General features: G+C 41.6%; 1 protein-coding gene across 1 annotated transcript in view; it reads left to right on the top strand.

Annotated features, from left to right (window-relative positions):
* The first annotated feature begins 570 nt into the window (after nucleotides 1-570).
* LOC126389793 (alpha-1,6-mannosylglycoprotein 6-beta-N-acetylglucosaminyltransferase B-like) overlaps nucleotides 571-18,612 on the top strand; it is a 157,916-nt gene continuing 139,874 nt past the window's right edge. Inside the window, exons 1-2 of the mRNA XM_050043670.1 lie at nucleotides 571-1,123; nucleotides 8,292-8,404. Coding sequence (XP_049899627.1) covers nucleotides 1,056-1,123; nucleotides 8,292-8,404 — 181 coding nt within the window. The 5' untranslated portion in view covers nucleotides 571-1,055. The remainder of the gene's footprint in view (nucleotides 1,124-8,291; nucleotides 8,405-18,612) is intronic.

The following is an 18,612-nucleotide window of genomic DNA, read 5'->3' as shown; positions in this document are numbered from 1 at the left end:
TACATAACACGAAGCAGAACAGACACATAATCACAAAAAGATCCTGACCAATATGCCACCTAGGATCATCTGGATACGCTGAGCAAATTAACTTAACTGCACCCTTTTAATGCAACATTTTCTTTTTCAACTTGTGCAGGTGTGACTTTAGCATTACAAGTTTAAACGCTACTACGTAATCTTTAGGCTAAAACAAACAGACAAAAACAACAACAACAAAAAGTCTCCATTTAAAATTTTCTTGTAGGATGTTTTCCTCTGAAGATACATTTCTTGTCTTTCCTTCCTCTTTCTCTATATTTGCAGTTTGAAAAATAAAATTACACGACTTTACATGTTTTTCTTTTCTTTTCTTTTTATCATTATTATTATTATTATCATTATTATTCTATTAATAATAATTATTCATATCATTATTTTATTAATTATTATTATAATTATTGTTTTATTAATAATATATATATTTTTTTTTTACCTTCCGTTCTGATGGGCTCTTATTTTGAACGGATAAACCGGATGTTCGTCACTCCACTGAAGCTAACTTGCCTCGTGAGAAGTAAGCGAGTACGAGGCAATACGGCTGACTTGCCACATTCGCGCTGTCTTCGCCGTGAAGTTGAAACGTCCACGAAGCTTGCTCTCCTCTCCGTGCACTCCTCCACAGACAGAAAACACACAGCTTTACAACGATACACACTTTTTACCCACATGTTTGACTACAACGCCATTTTTTGTACAGAACTCACATCGGATATGACTCCGGCGGTCGACACAACCTGCAGCGACTTCACCTCAGATTCAGAGTGTTTGCCTGACGACGGGATAACGCTTTAAAAACATTTTCACACACGGAAAAAAGGAGACTTGCTGAATGAAACTTTCCACCATTTCTCCCGGAGGGATAAAGAAGCACTTACGGGTGCCGTGTTCGTGTAAAATAACCGAGTTGACCGCCGCTGTGGACCTCTGGATGGGACGCAGATAAAAATGTTTGGTCACATCAAGTTCCAGGCTGGGAGGTTAGCAACAATGTCAGGGGTCGCTCGTTTTGGGAAATGATTACTGGCAGCACCGACGGTAAAATAATGGTCAGAAGATGTCTACTAACGTTCAAACCGTTCAGGTAAGAGACAAAGAGCTGACGGCGTTATTCTGTACCCAGTTTCCCTTCAGCCTCCAGCACTGTGGTTGGTTACTGTTGATTATAATGTGTTTTTCCCACTGCTTACATCCCCTCCCATGGCATTGTGTAATGTTACATTATATGGAGCTTAAATGTGTGTCACCACTCACTTAAACACACACACACACACACACAAACCAGGTGTTTCTCCACTAGAATTAGATGAAGATCCACATGAATAAAGGGACAACAGACAGCTATAAATCATGAAGAAGCCTGTACCACCAGTCAGCCGAGCTCTAACTTAGTTTCTTACTGCATGGGTAGCTCCATTATCACTGAGTGGCTGGGCTTTATTTGTGAGGATATAAATGGGAATCTGTTACACATGTTAACCACTTAAACAGTTGATACCTTTACAGTCCAGTGAGCCATGCTGTGGCAACCTGCTTTATTCTGTTTGCCCTGATAGGTAGCATAATGGTAATAATGGCATAGGTACAATAATTATTGGAGTTGGAGTGACTAGCAATGGTACAAAAGCTAGAGGATCTCCTCCAGTGGATACTACCATTCACCTTTTACCTACTTTCCACCTGTGAGTACTGTTGCATTTTCTAAACTATCTATCCAGTGGGCTTGGGCAGTGATGCAGCCGGTGATGGTTGCACTGAATTGCTTCACCTGGTGTCTACTCAGTTCTTCAAGAATTCATTTAAACACATTCAAGTCAGCAGCTTTGTGACAAAGCTACACGAGCCTTGACAAGACAGATGATGCAAGCTTGTCACAGGTGATTTGTGTGTGTATTATCTGCTAGATAAAAACAGATCTCGAGCCCAGGTGTTGGTTTTCAGTCGTTTTACTATGAATAGTAGATTATTTTGGTGAGATTTTGCCTTTGCTGGATAGTTTTGACAAGAAAAAGACATAAAAATATTGGGAGAGATAAAGTGGCTTGTTGCACAACAGATTTCCAGGCAATAAAGATACATGTAAGTGAATGTGTGCTGATTTGTAGCCAAGAGGAATATTAATTAATGCGTGTGATTTTAGGCTAGTGCAGGCGCCAGGAAAAGTTTCTTGGAAAACACCACTACTAACACAACCACACCACGCCTGGCAGAGCTCCGCTCGCTTCAAGATCATCTACCTAGAGGCAAAATCTGATACTGTATGTGTGAGGAAGCCAATTAGCTGATAGCAGATCTCGCCTTCTGATCCAATTATAGGGAGCAGAGCATTTACTTTAAGCCTGTTAATTAAAGACTCGTCAGGCAGGACCGGGGCCTAATCCTCTCATATCACCCACCTAACGCCACTTTGGAAAACGGCTAAATGATAAAGAGAGGAAACGATCGCCCTAGGACAGTATCGGGCCAGCTTCTGCACACCTACATGAACTTAATATTTTTCTCTCTTTTACCCCCCCCCCCCCCCTTCTCTTTCCATCAATCGCTGTGTTGCTTACAGTCAGGCATTGCTGCTTTTTCCTGCACACGCACACAGGCACGCACACAGGATTAATAATCCTTAGATCACAGCGAGAGTAGATAATTTGTATTGGAAAAGTTAATGGTAAGCTGTAAAAACAGCCGGTTTTGCTTCCTGTCCTCTGCGCAACCCCTTTATCTTTTCAAATCTGACACTGGGCCTCTTCAGTTTCCCTGACTTTAATAAGACAAGGCACTGAGGATGAGAATGGAAAGCAAACAATGTGGCAGCTGAAATGTATAAAGATTTATCCTAAATCAGGTCAGTGATTCTGATTTTCAGCTTCCACCTCCTTGACTTGCTGACCAGATGGTTTTATAGTGAGGGCATAATCCATGCAGGTATATCTCTAGATCAGATGTCATATTCATGACAAATAATCCCTTCATGGTAATGATTGTTTGGGATTGGATTCACATCAGTTAATGTATTGCTGCTCTGTGGTCCTCTGACAATGATTGAGCTATTCTAATTCATTCCGCAATATGCCTGGAACAGATGGGGGTAATGTTTTATTATTTCATAATATTACAGTATCCTGGGAGAGACAGAGAGGTAAATGAGAAGCCACAGTGAATAAGCATGTGCCAGCTGCTTAGATGCTGCGACTTTGATATAAATACAGTATGATTATAATTTGCCCATGTTGATAGTGTAAATCAATAAAGAAAATGCTGCGTGCAGGGGCAACCATTGACACACTGCTGACACTTCACTTTGAAGCTTGTTGCTCTAATCCTGATGATCACAGTGATCGTCACATTAAAGTGTCTAATAATCAGTTCCTGCCACCAGCAATTGAAGGCGATGATTGGAATTGGGAAGTCTAATTTCAACATGTATTCATACATAAATTACAGTTTGTCTTGTTACAAGTGTAATCAGCGCTGTAATTCATTAGATCCAACTCCAGCTAAAAATGTAATGTGATCACTTTGCTTTCGAAATGTATGGAAAACGAAGATAAATGACCAGTTTAACTGCAATGACTTTATAGCTGTAATCATGTTTGATGCAACCCATTAGAGAAGAGCCTTGACGATGATGATTATTCACTGTCAATATGTTCTCGTGTTGTACAAGGGTAAACAGCTTCCTCTCAAAGAGCCACATCCCACTGCCTGTCCTTGACGCCGTTGTACTCCAAACCCAGGACAAGACACATTGGCTCTGTCTTGGAATATAAAGTCACTGTGGGAGCTTGCCAAACCCACCACGCTCTATACTTAACAGATTATTCAACATCATCTTGATCCCTTTGGGTCAATCAGATCACTCTAGCAAATGTTCTTTTAAGTGGCCATTCTTCCTTGCTGTTGATAGAAACTCATTTCTTACAGCCTCATCAATATTAAGAGACTTCTTTCAGAACTTTGCGTGACTGGAGCTACTTACTATTCCAGGAAGTGCTGTCAGATTTCACACTGGGCCATGCATTCAAGCAAACAGCTCTCGCCTGGCTTTGAAGAGAAAGTCATAGTTATGAATAATTTATTCATTTGTTATATTAACATTCAATTTTCCAACTCCTGGTGTGGACGTTGTGAGTTTAAGGGTTACCTGTGCAAGGATGGCCTTAAATTATCCAGTGAATTGTGATAATTATATCACAAAAGTCCATTTTCTTCCTGCTGTTTTATGACATTATATTGCTTCAGATACAATCCTCACATGCTGGATATAATTTGTAAGTGCTTGTTTGTTGTTGGGGCTCTATGTATTTTTAAAGATTACAATGCATTACCCAAACAAATGTAGATGATGAGGACATTTAGGTAAATGGCATCAACTACTAAAATATGTAGTATTAGTGCTGAAGTGTGAGCCATTCTTTGTCATATAAATCTGCCTCTGTGCTGCACTACTTCTACAAAATCTTCCAAGAATTCTCTCTAGTGGGGTTTAGCAGCGGCAAGGATTTTTAAAGTAGGACTTGTTAGTCATGGAGACCGACTGGTATTTTGTCCAGCGGATGAGAATCACAGACAGCTTTGCCTCTCTGGTTCCCCAAAGAGTCTTGGCATCATAAGATAACCTTTGATCCATATAGAGTGAAGCTAGTAGCTTAACTAGGGCAGGATTTACACAGATACAAAAGACCTGATTTTCAGCTCTTTTAAGTCAGAGATCTGATTCTCTCATGGCTGTCTAACAAGGGAGAACCCACACAGAGTCTCATTTTATTTTCCCTTCTGAGGTACGAAAGCATTTCAAATAACAGATCCATGCCATAAAGTGGGGTAAAGCAGAGGTTTATGTTTCAAAGCCAGCTCTGCGCTACAGCTCGGAGCCCACATCCTGATGGGTTTTAAAATATCACAACCCAATCCCCAGAATAAATGTTGTCATCGTACATTTATGCAAACCACTGATATATTGTGTTTGTATTTTGTTTTTGTGTAGCAAATACATTAAATCTTTATCTAGCTCTATGTTTCAACAATGCTGTAGTTGGCTTTAGGCACAATAACCACTTGATTATGGTTAGGTAAAGACTGGCTTAAAATACACACTTTTCATTGCACAATCCTGGCTGGAAATGTAACAGTGTCTTGATTAAAAAACCCCAGCTTTTCTGGTGCTATCCCTGGTGGAAACACAGTGATGGGTTGTCACTTGCCTTGGTGTCACACCACTCACGGTTCCCTCCTGATGACAAAGTCAGCTCATATACTGCGTCACCTTAGAAACGTTGATGTGATACGTGTAAAACGTACAGTTGTCACGTATCCATGGTTTGCAGAAGTGTACAATTTTCTTCTGGTGACTGGTGACCACCTTAAAGGATGGTTCACATTTTTATCAAGTTCATCTCAAAACAATTCTGACTTTCCCACATGTGCACTGCAAGAGTTAGACCTATTGGTGACTGAAATTACCCCTGCTGCCCATACTGGCCATGGGGACACCCACTTGATTTGACTAACCATACATGTGCATTTCTGGACCCACACTCCTATTCCTGTTATTTTTTCTATCGTTGTATTCATTTAAAGACAAGTTATATGGTAAAAATGTGGGTAACTGCGGATCTCCTTGCACAATGTTGCTATTAAAGAAACGGCCAACATTTCTAATCTTCAAATACTTCTTCTTGGCAAACCAGCTAGAGGTGCAGCTGGACCGGAGTGTGGAACAAGAGATTATATTTTGTAACTGGAGTGCTGTTGGTGTGCTTTCTATGCATACGTCCAGATGGTCACAAATTTTGGGCTTCATGACCACGTCCACATAGGGGTCTGCATGGACACTCACAGACATGGGCAGATGATGACTTTTATGTCACATGCTCCCATGTGGACATTGAAAGTATGAAGCTGGATTTCCATTACAACAGGACATCTCTTGGGTTCAGTACAATATAATCTATTACTGCAGCTTGGCACTCTTTTACTGTACATGTAGGCAGGTGAATATTCTTTTGAGGCAGACTTCAACAAAATCATTTTAGCACTTTGTAACTCACAAAGCAGTGATCAGAAAACTGGCCTTAGAATGTAAACATATTTGATATCTCAGGATGACACAGCAACTCATACATTAAACACTGTGTCTTGTTGACGTAATTTTTTGTATTGCAGACTGCAGACAGAGGCTTGAGGGAGACCAGTTTTAGCGCTCAGACACTTTAGTTGGCATTAAGTTTATTTATTCTCACCTTAAAGAAGTATTTCACTGCTGAAAAGATAGTCTTTTCATAAAACTAGGCTGTTAATCGGTAGACGGATGCAAATACTTTTAAAATTGGTGCTATATGACTAGAGAAAACAAGGTCTGTGGCATTCGCTTTTGCCCAAGAGGGAGAAAACCTACAAGTACCAGAGTCCACAGTGCTGCACTGGACCAATAAATGCCCCTGCTGGCGGATGATGTAATCCGAACTCATCCGTATTACAGTTAACAGTGGCTAAAACATGTTTCTGAAAACATTTGAGGCGAGACATAGGCAACACAGTAACAGTAACTTAGCGCTGCTTAGTTTTACCATTTGATCCGTTTTTGTTTTTTTAGCTTCTGTTTTCACTATGTAGGAAACTGTATAGTGCCCACTTCCTGTCCACAAACTCTTGCTCTTACAGCTAAGCAATACACTAAAATATGTCTCTACATTTTCAGTGCAAAATAGGCAGTGCATAATCTTATTTTATATTTGATCAGCACTGCCTAGTTTTGACATTTGATCAGAGTTTAGTCTGAGTTTGAGAGGGAGAAAGAGAGAGGTTCTATACTCTTGATGTCTGTGGTGGTGGCATGGGTATTAGGGATGGGCAAACGATCAAAATTCTTTATTCGATCATCAAAAAAATTAACGATCAATTATCGATTAATTGATAAGCGAGTATTTCAAAAGAGAGAAAACAAAAGAGTGCAGTGCAGACTGTCGCTGCAAGAGAGCGCAGCTGCCCCAGTTTTGAGCTTCAACCCCCCCAGGCCAAAGAGGAAGAATGGCGCGCATGCGCAGTTCACCCCTGGGTGTTTACAACCGTTGCCAGCCAGAGTTACAGGCTTCAGTTTTCAGCAAAACCTCCGTCTTTCAATGGCGTAGTGTTTTCAGAGGCCTCAAGGGAAGCCGCCGAGGCTTTGGAGAGCGATGAGAGCCTCCGTCTGTTTCTGATTTTTTGCCTGGCATAGGTCCGGCGGGAGTCTCGTAGGCCCGTCGAGCCGCCATGCTCGCCGGGCGGAAGGGTCTCGTTGGCACGGCAACTTGCCGGGTGGGGGGTCTAGTTGGCACGGTGGCTCGCCGGACCTATGCCAGGCATTGTAGGGGAAACACTGCGAGTATCGATCAAAATTATTTGTGATCGATCAAAAGCCTTAACAATCAATCATCGATAATCGAAAATTGATGCCCATCCCTAATGGGTATGAGCAACACAAAAATGTGTAAGTGCAGCCTGTAGTTCGAGCAACAGCCCAGGAGCCAGCAAAAACGCTGGGAGGGGTGCAGGGAGATTTACCACAGTTCATTCACACACACTAACCACGTTGTTATGAGGCAAAGCTAGTTGAAAATTGGTGAAGTATCCCTTTAAATATCTAAGTGTTTTTAGCTGTCATCTGTCCTCTTCTTGCCTTTTTTTCCCTTCCCCGCTGCGTGCCTCTGATATTGCATAAATAATAGCATCCATTTTGCCTGCACTTAGGAACAAACTGCTCACCCATATTTTGGCAGTTGTCCTAGACCTATGCCAACTGATAACATCAAAACACCGAAATGTTTCAAGTGCCCTTTGGCTTCAAATTTCTACTTTTCTATGTGTGATCGCTGCTCTATTTACGTTCTGCCTTCTGGAAGTGTTGCCTACTGTTTCTTGACTGTCTCTTCCTCCTCTGCACTCCTCTCCATTTTCCCTTACCCCCTCATCTTTCCATCTCTATTTTTCCTCTGTCTTTTTCTTTTGCTGCCGATCATTTTTTCCTCCAAACCTGTCTGCCATAATTGTCGGCTTTGCTCATCTGCCTACATTCTTCCTTTTGTTTTTCAAGCCTCTTACTCTTAACTCACTTCATTCTCTGCCTCTAAACACCTCACTATTCACCCCTCTCTATCCTCATCTTCATATTTCCCAACTACTCACCCAAAACATCTATTTACCTGCCCGTCCCTATAAATATGTCTATCTTTCTCAACTCCCTTCTCATCTATTCCCTCTCTCCTCCCTCTGTGTTGCAGGATATTCGTGGTGGGGATAGGCTTCTTCAGCCTGTGTTTTCTAATGACCTCTCTGGGGGGGCAGTTCTCAGCCAAGAGACTGGGAGACTCCCCCTTCACCATCCGCACAGAAGGTACTGACATGTGCTGCGTGTGTGAGACAGTGCATGTGTGTGTTTGTGTGTAAATAGTCCCTTCACTGACTTGAAATGCTGTAATGTCACTGCATATCGCTGTGCTATAACTCTCCACGGTCCTGCTGGCACTTCACTGCCGTGTGCCACTTTGTCAAAGCCGCACCACCTGTCACTGGAAGAATAAAATAGCCTAGAACAGTAGAATGAAGCAAAGAAATCAGAAAGTAAATGTAAATTACATTGTGGAACCAGTGTGACCAGTGAATTTCATTCATATAACCTTCAGCAGAAAAGCTGCTTTTTCAATAGTTGTGGTCAAGCGGTGAGAGATAAATCAACCAGCTTGTAAAAGAAAAAAGAAAGAAAAAAAAAGATTGATATGGTGGTGGGACATGAAGTAGAGATGGCAGCCAGTAGCTTGGAAGTTATTGGTCTGATCCCCAGCAGTGACAGCAGCGTGGGTGGCTAATATTATATCTGTGGGTTTCTCGCTCACTTCTTTCAAGGATTCTACACTGATTGCCGCAGCAGTATATGCTGGGGCTGTGTGCATGAGATGTATATATGAAAATACATGTGAATATACGTAGATGTTTGGTGAAATGTTGTGTAAATGCATAATATAAAACAGAGTTAATCCACTTAATGTTGACTGACAATATCACTTCACTTTTTATCCTGCACTATCCTTGATGACTTTAGAGAATTATAAGCAATCCAGTCTAAAATGCATTTTACAGCTTCCCTAAACTCACTCAGGATTCTCTGTGAGACTCTTCATCATATGGAAGTCCATTAAAGCAAGCCTATATAACTTTTGCTGTAACCACTAGTGGAAATTATGGTCTGATGACGCACTGATGTTCTCTGCATTTCCCGAGACTGCCTTGAGTCAGTGGTTGAGTTGAGTACAGAGGTATCGCCACCGGCAAGCACCTCACACATTTTCACTTACAAAGACATGGGGTCATGAAGGGGTGGATGAGGGTCAGGCATAGAGCGATGCAAGGGGTTGAAGAATGAGATGAAGTAAGTCGAGTATAAGGGGATGAACAGAGGGTTGAATGGGGATCGATGATGGGCCTGGAGGCGTCGAAGAACTCGGGAGTGAGAATCAAGATGGAGGCACGTCTTGCTGAGCTTCTGCTTCATCATGAGAGAGAAAGAGGAACAGGATGTGGAGGAGATGGTTGAGAAAACTTAGACAAATGGGAGAGAGAAAGGGGTTAGACATGCCTGTACAGACAGGTACAGGAAATAGAATTAGGTTGAGGCGTGATCTTGCTCCTGCACTTGAATTGATAATAATAACCTTATATAGCTCTAAACTAGGGATACCAGTGGTAAACTGTTAATTAGTTAAGCAGCGACAATATTTCAAGACAGTTAAGCATGTTGGTCTATAGGTTAAATTTGATACTCGTCAGTTCAGTAGTAGTATTAGCACTATGCTGTACCCCACAAAGTTAATAAGGTGCTGTACTGGTGAGCTAGCCACCTCTGCTCTGTATTGTGCAGCACCAGGGTTAAGAGGGAGCTAGCTAGCAGCACTGCTACTGGCTGCTTTCAGAGACTGCTGCTGGTAATGCCGTCACAACCCATGGTGGCAGGGCGGCCTGGCTGCGGAAACATTGTGCCCACCTACAGGTGTCCCCCTGAGGTTGGCCTGGTGAGTAAGCGGGTTAATTTTGAGCCGACACCACTTTTGCATTGTTAACTATGTTATTAATGTTAGCTCTGTTAGCATGGTTAGCAGTGTCAGCACGACTAGTGATGCTAAAGGGGTTTTGCAGCTTTGCAATGATTTTGCAACAAAGCGGTCATACTGCCATGGCATAGCATTACCAGCGGTAATCAATGAATAAGCACTGTTTCTAGCAGCTCCCGCACAGCCCATGTGCAGTGCAGAGCCACTAGCTACCCAGTGGAGACCAGTGGGTGGGTAGAGGCACCATATTTTCAAATGTGAACATGGCAAGCCAGCTGTCTCTCAGCAAAGCCAACAGAAAATAAATTAAAAGTTAAGACATTTACAACACATAAGAATACATTTTCACCAGCTCTAAATGGATAGCACTTTGAAATGTGGCGCTAAAGCTCATTCAGTCAATTAAGCGCTAGACTCCAAGGTAAGAGCCTCTTGTATTTCAAGTCATTTTGCATTTTTTTGTTTTCTTAAAAAGTTAAGTTATTGGTTAATGGGTGTCAGGTTATCAAAAGCAAAATGAACAGAAACTGACATCCCTATGCTAAATAGTCAGCATGTAAATGCTCAGACTGGTAAGAGCAGAGCAAGTTTTAGAGCAAATGGGGACACAATTGTGATTTTGCATGCAAAGTGAAACAAAAAGCAAAAATACATTAGCATTACCTGAAGGTGAAGCATCATATTTTGACACAGTAATATTGAGGTACTTCTCAGAATGCTCATTTGCCCACAGACATAAATGTCAGTTCAAATACTGCAACTCTAACAACCATGAATTTCCACACTGCACTGGTCGCTTTAATCGTGTTGCACGGACACTGAAGCCTGTGTCCGGCAAAAGCCATATCTCACCCACACAATGTCATTTACACATTGGCCAGCGGGCGATATCACATGACCCGGAGTGAAGGCTGACTGCCAGTGGCAAGGCAGAAAAAAAGGAGTGCCACTGTAATCTCCTGCTGTGCAAGGTGCGAAGATTAAAAGTCAGAGGTCATATTGTGGAGGCCAGCCACTTCTCACCACTGCTTGAGTTAAAATGGGAAATCCTGCGCTCTGAAGGCGCTTCCACATGTGCGTACGCACAATGGTAGCTGAGCATGCCATGTGTCAGTTTGCGTGGGTGTGGGAGCAAGTGAAAGATGGAGCAAGTGTTACTATTAGTGTGAATCAGTCAGGTGTTGGTGTGCGTGAGTGTGTGCTGTAATGTGTCAGAGAGAGGGATGAACCAGTGGAAATGGAAACAGAAAATAGCGGACTTCACTGAATGCGTTGATGCAGAAGCATATTACAAATTCAGGCGCAGTGTGTGTGAGAGAGATAATGGGAGGAGGTCATTTGGGATTACTGTGTTTGTGATAAATTGAGATTACTATGTTTGTGTGATCAATTGGGATTAGTGTGTATGTGTTGGTGTTTCTTGGTAAAATGTACTTGATTAATCAACTAGTCATGCACTGCAGCCTGGGAAGACATCTGGTGCAAGCTCATTAAAAACTCTATAGTGTCCACGTGTGTGTCCCCATAGGGGTTCACTTTGTGTGTGTGTGTGTGTGTGTGTCGACATATATATTTGTGTGTGTATCCCTTTATATACTTAAATACTTTTGTGCTTGTCTATGCACAAAAGATGCCTGTATCTCTATCATCTCCTGTGTGCCTCGGGTACATTTGTTTGTGTATGCCCCACTGTTTCACCCTCTTTTCTCCCTTTATGCACGTCTCTGTGGTCTACTACCTCACACTGTTTTTGCTGCTCTCTCCCTTTGTGTGTGTGGGTATGTGTGTTTGTGATGAGCTGGCAGGAAATTGGCTGTTAAATGGGGCGACAGCAGCAATGTGGGACAAGATTGAGACCAGAGAGACCGAGAGACCGATCCATCTGCTCTCTGCAAATCAGCCCCGCAAAACAACTGGCCCTTTCATTAAGCCTCCAGTCACCACCTGCAGAGCAACAACACACTCGCACACACACTCTGCCAGACACACACAGCTCCAGTCCCGTGTTTCATTAACTACTTGTCATTTCTGGCAGACCTTCCATGTGAAAATATCCACCATTGCCAAATTAAAAATGCTTGGGTTCTGGTCTCGTCACACAGACCAGCAAAGCAGAGCCACTTTATTGTATGGTCATTTTTATTTGCCTTGAAAACATTTTACTTCAACAATAAACAGTGATTTTTGAATATGTTTCCACAGGCACAGTTAGGCTTTATCATCACCACGTGTGACCATTTGACAGCTGCCAAGACATTTTGGAGTTCTGGTTTGGGAGTAGCTAGGGCCGAACGATACATTTTTTTAAATTGAAAAAGTACTTTTCTTTAGTCACCAGACCCACATTTTTAAGTACAATTTACATTAACTACCCCTGTTTAATTAAGTTGGATGGAGAAATGTATGTTAGCTATCTAAAAGGGCTGTTTGTGCTCTCTGTCTGCATGCCTGTCTGTACAATTAACACTTTGCCAACAATGGTTTTGTGCAAGCAGAACCACTCTATACACTCTATGGAAGCCCTGAGTGGCAACATGAATTTTTATCTTTTTGCGGGCAACATTTGCCAAAGTTGACCTATTTTGTATGAACAAGATATCACCTTAAGAGCTCTGAATTGAGACTTCCAAGCTTCAGGGCTGTGACGCAGTAGATCCCGTCAGTCTGTGAAGCTAACGATATTTACAGCAGCTACAGTGCTGTCAACAGTAGTATTGCATTAGTGTTACCAGTCTGATAACAAGATACTGATTGATCATTATGATCAACTACTCAGCTGTTATCAGTAATTATAGTAATACCACTTTTCAGTGGTAAAATCTGAGTATTATTGTGTGTGTCAAATATACTGCTAATGCATTACCTTATTAACTGTGTGTTCTCTATAGAGAACAATGCAAGTTTATGTAGAAGTTAATTTCTCTTTAACTGGTTCTTGTTAAACACTATGGACATTTTTCTAACTCATGGCATACATAATGTATCTGTAAAAGCTGTTATCCCAAGCTAAAATGGAGGCTTTTTACTAAGAAGTGACTTTATCATGACACAGCAAACTGTCAAAGGCTGTTTTGTTTTGTTCAGTGCCTTTGGCTCTCTCGCAAACATGACCTCTTAATGGAAATGCATCATCACAATAATGGAAAAGGTGCGTTTCTTAAAAAGAGCATTGTTTCCTTAAAGAAGTATTTCACTGCTGGAGAGATGGCCTTTTAATAAAACTAGAATGTCTATGCAGTGGAAAGATGCAAATACTTTTGAAATTGGTGCTATAGAGCCAGAGAAAACAGAAAAGGGAAGCTTTTGCTCAAGAGGGAGAAAACCTACAGCTACCAGAACTACCAGATTGGTCCACACAGTTCTGGAGGCTGCCTGAGAGGAACTGCCAAACTACATACCTTCAAGGGTTTTTCTTCAGTTTGCATTTGCACCATGAATAAGAATGCCAAAGTGAAGTACTGTTAGTCTGACAGTGGTCAGTATAGCTTTGACGAATTAAAATCCCGTTATATTTCCATTGGCACATAAGAGTATAGGCTCAGTAAAAGCCTGGACTTCACTGTCAGTCCATTCGTCCGCATTTTCTTCCATGCTTTCATTGCAAGCTGTTGTTGGTGTTTTGTTATGTCTGTTGTTTACATGGCTAACAGGTTTTTAAAAATGTCAGTTGCCATTATGCTGACTGACATTGGCTGTGTTCCACCAATCAATGTATACTTACGTCTGGAGCAATTACTGTCACTTAGTCACTTAAGGTTCCTTTTTTGCTGGTAAAGTACCTACTCTGAAATAGGAGTTTAAAAAAAAGTAACTCAAAATGGTGTTTCCAAGAACTATGATCATTCCTAGTTCTTACAGTGTGGACACAACAAAAGGGGGGTTCTTATGCTGCGGCAGACAGTAGATAGCAAACTGAATATCAATTTAGTGGACAAGAGCAGGATGTTAAAATTAGATGAGACCAGCAGAGAATACTGGCAAAGGTAATCATAGATGCCGTTGTCATTCACAGTTAAAATATTTTGACTTTTTTACCGTCCTCCGCAACGGAATTTACAACTAGATGTTTCGTAGCTCCCTCACACAAGGAGAAAACATGGGCGATCTGGACAATCACTGGACATTACTAGAATAATTACATAAAAAAATAATTGTATTCATATTGTAAACAAAGTGACATAACCATTGCTACATATCTATGGAAAGATTCCTCTGTCAGAAAATGCCTATTGTAAGCCAAAGAAGAAGCTAAAGAAGTTTATTTAAACCTTTATGGCAAATACATCCACAACAGTTTTTTGGCACTTCTGTCCCTTTCTGTTATTTCAAATTTAATTATCACTGCGTTTAGGTGTCGCTGTATAACAGGGCTTCCTGAGTGAGGGTGTCAGATTCAGAAGCTGTCATCTAAGGCTAATTGTTATACTGTATGTGATGTGTTGACAACAAGGCCAAGGACAAGATGCTTTTCTGTATATACATCAAATTCACAGGATTTCATCTCATATCGTGCCATAGTCATTTTCACACAGATAGTGGCTTTCTGTTTGTACACAATAACAGCCAAATTTGTGTTGGGCTTTGTCACCGTAGTGGGAGTCGCACCGATAGCAATTGTTTGGGTATTAGCCGAATTTTGTCGGCACCTCTCGCTTCCGTGGATTATCAGCTTCCACTGGAGGTTCAGAGTGCCGGGTTGTCGCTCAAATCCTCGTCTCTCCTCAGTGACTCACAAACTCATCAAGAGCCGTGAGCCGGAGATGGAGAGGCAGGGGCTCAATAGTGAAAATGAGAAAGTGGGTGAGAGAGATGGAGGTGGAAGTAGAAAGGAGATTGTATGTGTTTGTGTGTGCATCTGTGATTAAGCAAGAGAATGAGATTTCTAGAGGTTGCGCTACTCACAACAGAGGAAGATGAAAGAGCAGGATAAAAAGGTACATAACCAGATTTTTTTTCTCTAGATTCAAATACATCACACATGGGGGAGATGTTAGTTTGATCAAAGGCCTTCCCTATGGAGCCTGTTTATACTCTGCAGTTTATTACATTAACAAGGACCCATGACAGTCCCTGCTTCACCCTGAGCATGTTTCTCGCTAGTGTTTGCTCTAGCTGATCAAGTCAGGGCTTTCTCTTTGTCGAGGTGGGTCCCTGCTGGGAGAGAGAATATGATTTTGTATTTTCGCTTCAGTTTAAAATTTTACAGTTCTCTCATCTCTGTCAGTTTAATGGCCAGCTGCTTGAGAATACTGTCAATCAAAGGCTGTGATTTATTAAATGGACGGCATCTAATCGCCATGAGGAGCGCACTCTGTTTGAAAATAAATGCGGCTGTGCTCAGATCCAAGCAGGGGCCGAGACTAATGGTTGTTTGACTCGCATTAAACTCAGTTCTGTGATGTTCGTCTGAAAGTTTCCACGCCATCAGTCAGAAAAAGACTCACGCCAGTGTGTCACATTCCCAAAAGTCATTTCTCCTTGTGTCCTAAGAGGACCTCAGCCGAGACAAACTCTCATGAAAGTAACTGCAGCTTACGTGAATATGCATTTCTTTGATTATTGTTAAGTGCGTGCATATTTGAGTACATCAGTATGCAGTCGCTGGTACCAGTTGAGCACACCAGACACCCCCGCTCTGTGGTCCCCTTTCATGTTTTTTTCACACTGGATGTTCATCTCTCTCGTACATTCCCTGCAGTTATGTTTCCTTCCCATCGCTTCATGTCGAACAAATCTGGCATGACAATCTTCTGCATGTCGCTGGTGCTAGGTGCAGCAGGGGAGTCACTCGGGGAGTACACTTTATCAGTGCACACACAGCCTGGGGACTTTGAATGGACTGTGTGTGGTTTGGGGGGGGGGGGCAGCCAGTTTGCTATCGTAACAGTGTGGGTAGTATGTGTAAATGAACTATGGTAAACTTACCTTCATCATACCAGCTCCCAGAACTCCCTGCTCATCTTCCAGCTCAAGTTGTGACTTTCGCCTGCTCTTGGCCTGTTACTCAAACTGCAATTGTACTTTCGCAATTCATATGACAGCAACCACAGACACAAAGAGTACAGACACGAGTCAAGCGAGAGTAGGCCGCCCTCCTCTTTCTTCTAAACTCAGACCAAACACCATCAAACTGTAAAACAGGCAGTGCTGGTCAAATAAAAACCAAGATTCTTTTACTGTATTGTTTACTTCTCAGCTAAAATGTCAACATACTGTATGTTAGCACACTATTTGGTTGTAATATGAGAGTTTGTGATCATTAAGTGGGGGCCATACTATTTCCTGAATTGTGAAGACAGAGACTGAAAAACGGTAAAACTAAGCAATGCTGATCAAATTTAAACCAAGATTCTGTTGGTGCATTGCCTGTTTCTCATCTACAGTGTTTTTAGAAACATATTTTTGCTTTCTGTTTAACTGAAATATGAGATTGTTTGTTACCAGCCGGTCACCATATAAAATAGACAAGCATGGATTACGTCACCCATCGGTGAGAACGTTTATTGGTTGGGTGTGGCGCAGTGCATTCTGGTAGTTGTAGGTTTTCTACCTCTTGAGCAAAAGCAAATGCCACAGCCCTTTTCCTCAGTATTCTATAGTTGTGTAGCACCAATTTCAAAAGTATTTGTGTCTTTCTACTGCATAGACAGCCCAGTTTTATGAAAATACCATCCTTCCAGCAGTGAAATACTTCTTTAACATTCCAGTTTGAGGTTATAATTAATGTAAGGTTTGAGATAAAGATTGGAGTAAGCGGGATAGTATATGGTGGTACGTTTATTCCTTGTACCAGTGTTGGAAGCTTTGAGTTTAGGTGTTGGAATAGTTAATAAAAATATCATGTATCTTTACCCACTGGAAATCCCAGCATACCTGATTTAGTCACCTTACTCAGATAAAAGATTAGATACAGTTTACAATGATGCATTAGTATAGCATGTGTCAAAGTCAGAAACAGTCACATCCAAGAATTGACGGTGTTAAACATATGGTTATATAGTTAGCTTGCAGAAAAGGCCCTGCTCTTTGAAGAATCAGTGCTGCTATGATGATTCTACTGGGAGAACAAATCCCCCCTTAACAAAGCACACACATAAACATTAAATCTTAATTAAAACAACACTAGCACTAAGGAGGAGGTTGGGTAGGTGGAGAGCGCTGCAGCAGGAAACTGTGTTGACATGAAGATACAGTATCAGCAGAGTAATAGCAACAAGTGCCAGGTTATAATTGCCACAGCTGGTTGAATGTGACTGGGCATTGGTCAGTCAGCTGGTAGCCAAGCTGCTGTTGAATGAGTAACTGATGGTAAGGTATGAATAGAATTTGATAAATAGGCTTGTGCAAGTGCAACTTCAGTGCTCTACCTGTACTGACACGATGCCCCATTTTTGTAAGGTCAACAGAAACAGCCATTTGCAGCTGTTATGACAATCACTAGCACGCAAGTTAGATGAGTCCTTTCACCAAAGCACATTATTGTGACAATACTATGTCCTTAAAAACTAGTTGCATATAAATCTTCCCAGGGTTCTGTCTTTCCCAGACTTACATGGCACATAATGGGAACCTGAGAAAGATGTTCCCCAGCTCTGTTTTTGCTTATCATGGCATGGGTTAGGTTAAGGGACCACAATCATGACTCTGACAGGGACGTAATTGTACTGGCACAGGTTTTTGTCTAAATATAGTTTCTCTTTCTTTCAGGAAAACAGTTCCAAAATTAATTGCAGCCCAATAAATTATAAGAAAAAACTATTATAAGAACGAATTAATTGAAAAAACGTAACAATTAACCAACTGAGGACTGAAAAACGGTGTTAACTGAAGTGCTGTAGGGCCAGAATGAATTCCCATTTCTAAAGGCCCGTTTCCACCGCAGGAACTTTATGCGGGGTAATTTTACTGGGCCGTTGGTGCCTGTCTCCACCGCAGGAACCACCCCCGAAGGACAGAGTTCTGGAACTTTTACAGGGGCTAAACAAATCCCTGCCTCGGAGTAGGTACTCAGAACGGCCCCGAGAGACTCCTGGCTGGGGCTTGGGGTTTACTTGGTGCTGACTGGTACTCAAGGCGGGATGTGACGTCAACAGAAAGTGACAAAATAGCCGGCATTTTTAAAAGTCAGCAGACGAGGGTTAGCTCGTTCATAGCTTCCACCGACATGTAAACTAAGAGACACGGCAGAAACACAGCAACCACCTCAGCTCCTTCCGTAAGGGATAATTTATAGTGAGCTGGAGACTGTTGAAAAATAACTCCCGACAGGGGAATGGAACGCCGGAAGGGAGTTATTTTTCAACTGTCACTGGCTCACTATAGAGGAAATCGCCTTGTTGTTTACAAATACTTCGGGTAGAAAACCAGCAGAGTTTAGCTATGTATGTGTATATATAAATATATATATATATATACACATACATAGCTAAACTATATATATATATATATATATATATATACACATACATAGCTAAACTATATATATATATATATATAT

Source organism: Epinephelus moara, chromosome 5, assembly GCF_006386435.1.
Source record: "Epinephelus moara isolate mb chromosome 5, YSFRI_EMoa_1.0, whole genome shotgun sequence".
Taxonomy (NCBI): domain Eukaryota; kingdom Metazoa; phylum Chordata; class Actinopteri; order Perciformes; family Serranidae; genus Epinephelus; species Epinephelus moara.
Note: the sequence above shows the minus strand (reverse complement) of the source record. Positions and strands in the feature narration are given on the sequence as shown.